Genomic DNA, 11,906 nt, shown 5'->3' with positions numbered 1-11,906 from the left:
ATTTTGTTGTGCAAATAACTCCATATAGGCGGGTAGGGCCTTAAATTCCGACTTGTCATCAGCCTCCAATCGTGATAACGCAGCACGAATCACTCTGTAGAGAACCGCTGACTTTGAAGCAACATCTACATTCTCTAAAACTCTTAGATTGTTCACAACGCGGGACCTAGACGTGTTATGTCCTTCTAAGATAGAAGCTTGAAAACCAGGCATTTGCTCGATTTGACGCCCATTGGGGTTGGCCGAGCTGGTGCAGCACTGCGCATGATGCAAATTGTACTTTGAAATATACCAGAAGTTGTCGGGAATGTGGCTGAGCTTCGTAACTGGCCTCTTACGGTTGCTTTTTGTTTCCTTTTTGACACGTTTTCTAGTTATCGAGACAAACCACTTGCACCCGTGTGCAGTACACTCCCATTTTCTGAAGTTGCCGTGGTTTTTAGCAAGTCGAACACTTTTGTTGCAATTCAACGCGAAGTCGCTTATGAATCTCCCTGCTAATTCTCCGGATGAAAACACTGCATGTAGCCCGACCTCTGTGTATCCATATTCGGTAAGCAGATCAATCGGCATTCGAATGCTCGGCGATGAAGGCTCCTTTCGTTACGTTAAACTACACAGACAGCGTTGTATTAATAAATAACATTTTTTCGAAACTACTCGCTTAAAATATGTTTAAATAAAGCGCAGTTTATGACCTAATTACATAGAATATTTAACCAATCAGAGTTGATTTCTTCGTTGCGGAGTCGGGCTGCCTTCGTTGCGGAGCCAAGCGATAAATATCCCCTCAAGCTGCCGATAACCGTGCTCAACAGAAACTTTCAGTAGCAAAAAGAACAGCATTCTCTACTACAGTGAGAATAGTGGACCACGCCGGATTCATTATTTTCCTGGATAAAAAGTCTGTAGTCTTTCGCACGAACGGCCTCAGTGGAACTCCTTCTCAGTGTCTCCTGATCGGATCGTCACCTGAGGCAACTGGGTTGTGTCACGGCCTTGCTCCAATCCATCGATGGACAGGTGGATAGAATTTGCATCGCAAAACGCTGGACGCGTCAGCGGTTATAGCTGTCTACAGCATATTTATGAATGCAGTTGACCGAGCGGGTCAGTTGAGAAGTATCAATCCAATACGTTGAAAAGAGGCTCGGTTGGAGATGAGCATATTTACCTGGGCGATAAACCTGTCGCTCATCAACGCATTTTGCTTGATGAACAAAATCCCTCCCGATAAGTGTAAGCAGCTTTCACTGCGCGAACTTAAGCGACGAGTTGCTGATCATATGACGGCAACACACTTTTGCCTAATCCGAAGAAATCGCCAGGCGACACCTCAGCGAGAAACTGTGCAAGAAATAGTTGGCGCTGACACAAGCAAACACATACTGACACCAGACTCCACAAGCACTCAAATGGAAAATTATCGTGCTATTTGTGCTCGTTGCGGGACCTTTTAAAAAGTACGGGTGCACGGCAAGCTTGCGTGGCTACCATGTTGAGTGCTTCGCCGCCTTCCACTATATATGTGCGTTTACATTAGAGTCGCTCACAGCGAGGTCCGCAGTGGATGAATGTATTACCGCTTCGGACAAGAAACTACAGGCCGAGCTCGGCTTAAAAAAATAGATCCAAAACAAAAGTAGATGATCTGACGCTGCCAGAGGCTTAGATTGCTGACCAACAATAAAACCACCTTTGTGTAGATATCAGAGTGAGATGTGTCTTGATGCAGACTAGAAATTGAAGCGTGGGCTCGTCAGTGTTCCATGCTTCAGGAAGTGATAGAGCTGATATAGCGCAGCACCCAGGTTTCGCCGGCCGCGATGTCTCCGCCTGGCCGCATCCTGAACAGACTCGCAGATATGTACCCCACGAATTATTCCCACTCACATGGGGTGCTATCACAGCAACGGCATCTCTGACCATTGACTACATAGCTCGCCCTTTCAAACTTTTGAAGTAAAGTGCCGTGGAGCACATCGTATTCTTGCCAGACCCACCATAACTGTTTTGGTTGGGTGGGTTTCTTTGTGAGCCGCCAGCTGAGGCATGTAATGGCGTTGGCTAAGCCACTTGTCGATGCAATTGTTGCGCGTTAAGCGCACTCACTATTGTATATTAATGGTATGTTAACAGTTTATCCACCTCCTTCTCAACCCCGTACACACCTTGGCTCAAATTTGAATTCTTGTGTACGTCCAAAGATCCATCGAAAGCAGCGCGGCGAAAATTGTCTCCGCGCAGTCGTGCTTAAGTTGATCGCTATTGACTGCATGACGGCTTGCCGACGTACAGTGTTGACCGCGAAGAACTGTAACGGGGTTACACCCAAGTGGCTACGTGTAGCCACTTGATTACAACAATGGGTCTCACCTTGGTGTGAGATACACCAATGGTTACATTTGACAGACCACTGGTCTGTGTGCATTTAGACTTTCTATTGGTTGAAAGGCAATCTCTTTCAACCAATTAGCTTAGCAGGATTCTGCCAACCGCTCGTTAGCAAACACCTTTCATTTAGAATATCACTTTAGGAGGAAACCCAAACACAACACATAAAGATAAACAACAGTTCTCGATTTTACGGTAAATCGGCTTTGCTTTCTTATTTAAGTAAATATATACTTACAAGACGTAAGTATATTTAATCTAAGTTTAAACAAACTACGCATACACGTGCGTCAACGTGTAAGCCGAAGTAGTGGGCATACAGTGAGCCCAATACACAACAGCCTCCGGTGTGACCGGTTTGTTGCCAACCACGAGCCGCCGGTTTAGGCTAATACTGCTGCACCGCTAGTACGACCTAGGTATGTTACCCTAACCGCTACGTTATGAGACCTCCTGATTCAATACGACTTTGCTAATACGATGTGACTGCAGTGGCTCTGAACAAAAGGCCGTTGGCTTTAGGCTGGGAAGCCTGGTAATCTTGTTCTGCAACAATGAACCTGAGTCCACAGTAGCGCCGTTAGAAATGTAGCATCTCTGAAGTTGCACCCAGCCGAGGCGCAGAAACGTAACCTGGAGCAGCAAGTATTTAAAAAAATGCTTTGATAGTAGGGTTTCTTGCCCAAGGAAGTTTCTTGGTAACACAAAAATAGTGTGGTGTCTTTGCTATAAATTTTTCAGCACTACATAATCCTGTGAGCTAGTCGTTAGCACCAACATACAGAGTAGGAAGCAAATCGATATAAGTCGACACAGTCAAGGACGGCAAAAGCCGACTTTAGACATTTTTTATTATTATTCTGTGCAAATCCCCGATGGAGCCCTCTTCTCCTTTGCTCCATCTTCTTGCTTAATCTAAGATTATATATAGTCAGAAGTAACCATTAAATACAGAGTCAACACACTAGTTAACATTGACGCGGGGCTGTAAAGATCGTTTAAATTATAACCCCAGCAAGAAAAAAGGACAAATGTTAAGATTGTGCTTGGCCTCAGTTTTGGTAGATACTCATGTATATGCATATTGAAAAGTAGCTATCCCAACAGTGTTGACAACGCTTTGTTAAACCTGCGTGTTGCTGCTGGAACTGCTAAGACGCAAGGTGTCTGGAATGGCTACCAGAAGACGATTTGTTCTTAACGTTATAAAACATTCCTCACATTCATAGTATAACCAGGAGAAATTCTAATCCCATACAAAGTAGCGCCAGCTGTCGCAACTGTCATTATAGACATAGGCAATTATGGCTATGCCTTTTAATGCTTTGGTTCGCTTGTGTATAGTATGTTCTTCTGTTTTTTTTTGTTTTTAAAGAAAGATAAGAATGGATCCGTTTTTATTCTATTTCTCTATATATACGAGCCTTATTTGTTTTTTACCATTCTCAATTAAACCACGTGGCTTCTGCATGGTGTATGTTTCCCATGCGTTTATCATCCAATCATACATATGTCAGTACTGTCGCTCTAGGAGCGAGTGTTGACTTCGGGTTGGTGTCTGATCTCATCGCTGCGACTGCGTACCTGTGTTCGCTTGTCACAATTCCTCCTTCGGCGCCCGGAGCGCCAGACCACGTCGACCTCGGAGACTACACGATTGATGATCTACCGGAGCTCCTGACCGGTGATTCAAAGTCCCTGTTAGAGCTCGGCCCGACTGCACAACCACCGTCGGTTTCATCATATCCCACCGCGGCGGTACTTGTCGCCACTAGACTCTCTGCTGGCCCCTCCATGTTCATCCCCGTCGTCGCCTGCGGTTTGACATCCACCAGCAGCCCTAGCATAGCCCGTGCCACTTTTGCTACGCTGCCTGCACCAGCTGTACTGAATCCTGCAGCTGCAGCGTCGCCTGCAACGGCGCCGTCGTAGTCTGACACCGGACGTGACAAGGAAGATTGGGATGGCCGACGATCCTGACCCTTACGCTACTGTAAAAGGTACTCAAGTTTTGCTGGTGACGCCCGACATCCTCCTCTGCCGTCACCGCCAGAGCACCGACCGTCGGCTGACCGACGTTACCGCTTTAACTCTGAGCACCTGTCGATTTGGAGGCGGAATCGCTGTTCAAAAGCTGGTCGACCTTATGGAGACTCCCCGCTCGGTGTGTATCTCGGCGAGCGAAGCTTTCGTCCGTACCAGTTCAGCTAGAGAATCATTAGGACATCTTCTGGAGAATGCACTAAGTCAGCGAATAGAAGATAACCGGACCTTTCCTTTAGCGCGTTCAACAGCAATAATCTGACCGCAAGAAACGTCGTAAAAGCAAGAATAAGTTTTAATACTTGCGCTGTAAGTGGGGTGACCTACTGGTCGGTAGTCTGCTTGACAAGGTATTGGACGGACTGCTGTCAAAGATTCCAGGAGGGCCACCCGAACCCGTAGCTGCAAGCAATTCTCAAGTAATGGTCCACCTGCACGCTTTAGACCGAGCTTAATGAGATTCAAAATACAATTTTGCCATTTGCTAAATTGACAAGTCAAAACATTTACTATTCTTAAAAACGATAAGGAAAAAAGTCCGCTAAGTCATCAACTTTAAACTGTGTCTTCAATCACAATAAAAATGTTTTTAGTTTTAACAAATAGTCTATGTACAAATTTCATGCTGTATTTTGTTTTGACGTAGATATAGAATCGCTCATTGGTGTCAGAGCAAGAAAAATCATGCAGTTATCTTATACTTTATATGAAGTTGAACGCTCATGCTCTTTACTGACCCTAACCTTCAATCTCAGTTTAGCCTTCAGTAGGTAATGTGACACTTATTCACCTAGGGTTTGAAGTCCAACGTACCCCCACACTCCTGGTTGCAGATATGTGGGCTCATAATCTTCGTCTTCAACTGCATCGGAATGATAAAAAGCTACGTGATGACCATTTGCGAGTCGTGATAGACTCTTCAATTCTTTCAAATAAACTAGGTTCACGTCTATTGCAATGCTCTCCATGACATTTTCCCTATGTGGCCTTGATTGTGACCAGCATAGATGTTTGGTTCTGGCAGGCTCCAGAATTCTATCCGTTCGCTCTGTAGATATCCCAGGTAACCACCAATGTTTGTCGAGGAGATTAGTCAACTTAATTTGATCATTGGAGTCTATGATGTGCACCTTTTAGTGATACAGGGTCGCCGTACAGTTGATGGAACGCACCATTACACACACTGCGCTCGAGGTTGTGAACAACAACTTTGTGTGCTTTGTCCCAGCTTTCAAATGTTTCCGCCAATGCCCAGACGCTTGTTATTTGATTAATTGCGGAAATGCAATCATCTACACATAAGCGCATTGGAATGTCATTCTTATCACGGGTAATTTGAAGGCTGTTACGTCTAGCAGCACCGACCCGCCAAGGCAGAATATGAGTGACAAAAATCGACTGACTTCTCTTTCGAGTTGTCTAGCCGCCGCTTCATGGATGCATCAGTACCTCAACCGTGGTTGTAAATTGATATTTAAAATGACGATAATGATCTGTCCAGTATTTTATAATTTTCTTCATGTAAGGCCACCACTCTTTATAAGACATTTTCCCATACTGCTGGACAGCTTGCAAATACCACCACAGCGGCAATTAAATGCATATCAGTCTCAGCATCGAACGTCCCAAAGTATTTAGCCATAAAAGTGTCCGTATCCAGTGTGTTCTTTATCTTCTTACCAAACAGCTACGTTCGGCACACTCACTTGCTCATTTTCTTTTTAGCTTGGACAAGGACGTTGCGATTGATATGCCAACGGTGTAGTAGCTTGGAAGTGGAAGGAAAAGCTTGGGCCAACTTGGTCGTTTCAGGGTGGATCCACATCACATATCGAATACGGTTAAACGCGTCAACTTCGTGGTAGCTGTGGAAATTCTCCGCCTTCATATGAGAACAACGCATAAACACTTGTACTAGGTGCTAATATATCGGAGCGCGTTTTGCTTTTGGCGTAAGTAGCATCCTTCGTTATCACAAGTGGGTTCGCATCTTTAGCCAGCATGGTCGTACCGATTTGAGAAGCTGAAACTCCAGTGGCGTTTTGTAAAGTCATGAGACCGACCTGGGTTAAATTAGTTTGTGTTGTTCGACGGATACACTGGCGATTATCTGGAACAGAGATAATAGTTGTTTCTTCCTGCTCGTTCGCGCGAGCTTGCTGCGGCTGTTGAATAAGTGACATGGATTCCGGAACCTTTAGTGAGTGGGAGACTTTAGTAGTAAAATAAACGCAAGTCAATGTGCCCTTGGATCGAAAATCCACAATGAAAGTTACGACGAGTGACCACAACGAATACCTGCGACGTTGGGCTTGAACATGGCACAATTGGGACGGTAACGTAAGACTTAACTGTGGAAAGTATGTTGGTTAACTAAATGAAGAAAATTTGATGTAAGTAATATCTAAGGCTGTTGACTAAATGAAGAAAATTTGATGTAAGCAATATCTAAGGCTGTTGGATCAATAACAAAAGTAAGAAACTTTGTAGGGCGTTCGAGTGGGTAAGGTTGTGACTGCGACGGTGGTGTGGGATGTGGCAGTTGAAACGTATTGAGGCGCCATAAAGTTCAGATGATTAACATAAGTACAAACTTTGGGGTGGGAAAGGTAATGGCTGCGACGGTGGCGTCTTACCACACGAGGCTGTAGTGGTTAGTACTTAGTTCGAGTTGCTTTTGCCCTTAGTGCTAAATGGTGAGGGATGAGAGAAAAAAGAACTTGTGGCTTGTAAGTAGTCATTATCCAAGAGCTCGTAGGTAACAATTTGTTCCTTATGATTATATCATTGTCAGAGTGTTGGTTGTAATGTCGCCCGTAAATGACTCAAGCAACATGCATTGGATATTAATAACATATACACGGTGATAAATATTGACAAGTCATTTAAACATTTCTATAATTTCCTTTCATATTAAGCAATACAGTTTATATGTTCTCGCGGTGATTCGTACCTCCAGTAGTATCGCCCCAACAACTTTGGATAAAATCCAGAGAACTAACTCTTCATCTCTGTAATAGGACGCATATCATGTCCGACATGTTCGCTACCTACGTCTGTGAAAGAGGTGGGAAGCAGTTCACACTGGAAAACAACAGAACACTGTTGTCTATGAAGTATTTGCACAGTTGGGTAAATCACAGTGAAAACTTTGTGAACCCTAATACTGGGACCCATACTAACACTATTGAAGGGTTGTGGGAGACGCGGATCAAGCGTCACATCAAGGCAATGAGAGGCATGGGCATCGACCGTCTAGGCGCCTATCTAGACGAGTATATGAGGCGATCCTGGATTTTCCCTGCTAAACCTACCTCGGGTCAATTTATGGCAGGCGTGGTAGTTGCAATTTTAAGAATCCAGTAAATTTGTTTGTTCATATCTGAATTTCTAGTTTAGAACACAGTTTCTAAAAAGCGGGCGCGTTTCCGGGGAGAGCCGTCAAATAGATTTGGTTCTCTTTCCCTTTTTCTCTTTCCTACTTCCAGGACCATTTCATCACATTTCACAATTTCCCCGGACGGAAAGGAGCGTGATATCAGTCCCTCAGTATATGTTGTCCCAAATTTTACATCACGAGCGTTGATGTACCTATTTCCTTTAATATCGAGTAGACGATATCCTTTCTAATCTTCGGAGAAACCCAGCAATTTGCACTCTACAGCCCGCTCACTGAGCTTCGGATTGGCCTGCTTTTGATTTTGGTACATGGGCGTAGCATGTACTTCCCTATATTTGAAGATCCACCCCAGTTGGTTTGGTCCCAAATAGCGCTTCGTGTGGACATATTCCCTTAAGTCGGGCTGTCGGTATACTATTAGTTACCACTGTCATATATTTCAATTGATCTGGCCACCATTTAGTAGCCATACCTGACCTTATTAATGCGCACCGAACTTTACCCATTATTGTCTGGTGAGCTCGCTCAGCGGACCCATTTTCTTCTTGAGACTCTACATTTGACTTTTGGTACACAATTCCATTCCTAGTGCAGTTCCCTTTTAGAAAATCGTTGACAAATTCAGTACCGCCGTCTGTTCTTATCCGTTTTTCCTTGAATGGGAATTGTTTTTCCAGCTACTTAATAAGGTTTTTTTTTACTATAGTCCCTACCTCTTTAAGAGACTTCATTACAAAGTACCATTTATAAGCAGTAGCATCGTCCACTATTGCTAGAGCGTACTGGTGCCCAGTAGTAGTATAAAGACCCTGGGGTCTTATTTTCCCCAATGAATCCATATGCAACGTGTGCAGCGGCTCAGATACCTTTTGGCTCTTTTGTATGACAGTGTTTCCATGCGAGTTTTTTTATTTTATTTTTGGGTTAGTTTTATAGTTTTCTGTTCGTACTTTTACGCAATCAAGGATGCATTATCCATGCAGGCGTAGGGTAACGCTAGTTGGGCACTAAGTTGTGCCCCATCTGGAACGAGTAGTTGATGGTCCTGGCCAGTTCTTCGTACTCTATGTCCCAGTGCCATTTACCGCCGCGCATGAAAGGAGGTTTGATTTTGCCAATGTAGTTACACTGTGTTTCCTCGCCTTCCTCGTCGCTGGAAGTTTGCACTGTCAAAATACTCCAGTTAATCACACTGGCCGGCTTTTCCGTCAATCGCTTAACCAAAGCATTGACCGAATACTGAGATTTTCTTGTGTCGTCGCGATCGAGGCACCGTGTCTTCTTCCGTGGTCGCCCTGGAGGTTTACGGGCCGGGAAATTACGAATCATCATCTTCAAGTCAAGCGAATCAACGAGATGTAGAGTCGCCAGGATATGCACACACAGCCACCCAGTTTGGTAGAACTCCTTGCAGTCACATTTGTACTTGTTCCGGATGCGTTCGATTTCGTGAACACTCCATGACGGAGAGTCCCAATCATGGCGGACTGGAAACTGTGCCATAACCTTTACAGCGTGGAGTGACAGATACTTCAGCGGGATATTTTCCACGGTCTCATTTCGCCTAAGAACCTCCTCAAGGGAGCCTTTGTAGGTCCGAGTTCTAAACCCATCTACCTTGACTCCAAGGGCGTTATCGTCTCGCACTACGTAGGGGTAAGCGTTGAAGAAGTACCGATCAATGTTGCTGAGTTCACGGGGGCTTTTTCCTTTGTGTTTCGGGTGGTGGTTATCATCTTTGCACAGTAGCAGAGCGGTCGTTAGCAGGTCAGAATGTACAGGTCCCGATGCGAAATGCCGAATAGGTTCAGTGCCAATATCCATAGCACTTGCTATCAAAATTTTGGGCAAAGTCCCTGCCAAAACGTGACCTGTTGCGGCCCGAAGATGGTTTACTGCAGTAGCCTTTATCTTCCGATAATGCGATTCAATAGGATTTTGATTCGGTGCAACCCCTGGCGCATCGCTCGCACTGTAAAACTATAAATCACAAGGTTCCGTCAGGTACTCTGTCTCGAGCCATTGGGCGTATTCGATTTCACCAAGAGTAACCCATTTATCGACCACCAATGCACACAAAGCTTCAACTTGGCTTGCAGACCGGGCCTAACTCAGATACTCGAGTTGCGTCTTAATGTTCTCATCGTAGCTCTCCTTCTCAACCAAAAGCCCCATTTTCTCACGCGCCTTTCTATGTAGATGCGGCCAACAGTTCAACAACTTTATCTCTGGCCAAATTTGGCGGAAAGCATTTGCAATTGGACGTGAGTGATCCATTGAACCGAAACGAGGACACAGGGAACCGTTGAAAAACTCCAGGCAGCGGTGTTGGCATACTTGAAAAAGTCGGTTGGTGGCGAATGCTGTTTCGGTACGAACAAACATGAAAGCCATGGGATAGAAGGTCTGGTGGTATTTTTCTGTTTCACCGTAGTGCACCCCGAATGTTCCAAACGAAACCAGAGTATAGCCGCCGATGTGAAGTTTGTACGCTCCGTCCGTTGCAGCAAGAAAGTCCATCAATGATCTGTGCATGGACCGCTGCCCAATGATTGCTCGTGGACCAGTACGGAATAAACGCCTCGAGGTAAAAATGATGCCCAAAGAAATCTCACCATTGTCCAACTTTTCCGAAAACGTGTCCAAAACGAGGAGCTCGTTCTGATAGTCGAAAGGCTGTTTCAGGATCCTCTCTCCATCCTCTTCAATGTTGTAGGCCATATGCTGGAAGAACATTTCCTTCGTAGTGCACATTCTTGGCGACGCCCATACCATTAAATCAGCGTATGTCGTGATCGAAAAATCCCCCTTTTTTCGGAGCTTGTGAGCCTTATTTTTCAGTTGCCTGGCTGTTGGTAGTAGCGCTAATACCTCCGGAGACTTTTCATACCTGCTCTGAAGAGTACCCAGACATTGTTTTGGGCCTTAACCACCAAGAAGAAGGTTGTCGACTTCTGTCAGAAGCGGTTTGTGAATACCCGTTCTCTGAGCATTTGTCGGCACTACTACAGGAGAATGTGTCCCAGTCTGCGACAAAATGTATTCTCAGTTTGGATTCATCTTGATCTTGGCAGCAGCATTACAGCCCGCATGCGAAGTGCAATAAAGAACTGTAAGCGTTTTCCCGTTGTAGTCCACAGCAAACCTGGCGTTTTCGAGACCGTCAAGCGCAACCCGAGCCTCTTGCATTGTTGAAAAAGGGATGGGATGTTCGGTGATTACCAACTCCTCTTCTTGATCTTGGTCTTGATCTTGAGTAGATGCAGTGTCATGTTCGTGGTTGTATACATCGCTGTTACTGCTGTCTTCGCTGTCGTTGGCATATTCATAGTCATCGTCTCCATCGCTGACACACGGACTGCGCGTATTTAAGTCACCGAGGGTCTCTTCTGCGGCCTTTTCGTCACTGTCGGTGCTTCTTTGTCGAACACGGGCTGTAACTCTACGCCGGTGTGGCGTTATAGTCCCTGAGAAGTCCTCACTGTCGCCCGACAATGTAAAAAGTGATATAGAAGAAGGGGGGACCCTCAGAGCGTCCCGTAGTACAGGCTTGCATGTCAATAAGACGGCCACAGCATAACGGAAGAACTGGCTTCTAGGCGAATATACCGCTGATGTTGACTACCGGAAGAGTGGAGTGTGGTTGGGATAGTCGAAGTCGTTTGATGAGGAGCTTGAAAATAGCAAAGTGAAAAACTAGAGTAGCCGAAGCAGGCATACAACCTTTGCGGCTTATGTATTGGGTACAGGACAGCCGCATCATACGGCAATAGGACTAACATCAATCGCCGTCTCTATATATAGTAATGCATGGTAAATTAAGTAAATATCGTATGATGCTGAATATAAATAGAACAAAGTTATAGAGATAAATAAACAGGAAGGAAAAGAAGTTTTTATTTAACCGGTCATGCTACAATAGTTACAGTAAATGCTAAATACTATTACAAAAGAACAGGCAACTTAATACAGTGAACGCTCACTTTATTAACCCTTTCGTGGTCAATGGGGGCATTTTGCCCCCTTTGGAGGGCGTATCCTTGAGTACCACTCGTGTCACACACGAATG

At 45.0% G+C, this 11,906-nt stretch overlaps 3 protein-coding genes across 3 annotated transcripts; 1 reads left to right on the top strand and 2 right to left on the bottom strand.

Moving 5' to 3' along the window:
- Window positions 1-5,472: 5,472 nt before the first annotated feature.
- PPTG_22317 (hypothetical protein) lies at window positions 5,473-6,325 on the bottom strand (the record flags this gene model as incomplete). The annotated part of the gene is made up of 2 exons (XM_008903357.1): window positions 5,473-5,485; window positions 6,144-6,325. 2 exons carry the CDS (start codon window positions 6,323-6,325, stop codon window positions 5,473-5,475), a joined length of 195 nt encoding a protein of 64 aa, XP_008901605.1.
- A 1,142-nt stretch (window positions 6,326-7,467) lies between these two features.
- On the top strand, window positions 7,468-7,803 carry PPTG_22316 (hypothetical protein; the record flags this gene model as incomplete). Its single annotated transcript, XM_008903356.1, has 1 exon — window positions 7,468-7,803. One exon carries the CDS (start codon window positions 7,468-7,470, stop codon window positions 7,801-7,803), a length of 336 nt encoding a protein of 111 aa, XP_008901604.1.
- A 1,030-nt stretch (window positions 7,804-8,833) lies between these two features.
- On the bottom strand, window positions 8,834-9,661 carry PPTG_08120 (hypothetical protein; the record flags this gene model as incomplete). Its single annotated transcript, XM_008903051.1, has 1 exon — window positions 8,834-9,661. The coding sequence occupies one exon, from the start codon at window positions 9,659-9,661 to the stop codon at window positions 8,834-8,836; it is 828 nt and encodes a 275-aa protein (XP_008901299.1).
- Between the last annotated feature and the right edge of the window lie 2,245 nt (window positions 9,662-11,906).

Source organism: Phytophthora parasitica (assembly GCF_000247585.1).
Source record: "Phytophthora parasitica INRA-310 unplaced genomic scaffold supercont2.15, whole genome shotgun sequence".
Taxonomy (NCBI): domain Eukaryota; phylum Oomycota; class Peronosporomycetes; order Peronosporales; family Peronosporaceae; genus Phytophthora; species Phytophthora nicotianae.
The sequence above is the reverse complement of the archived record's forward strand: the minus strand, read 5'-3'. Positions and strand labels throughout refer to the sequence as shown.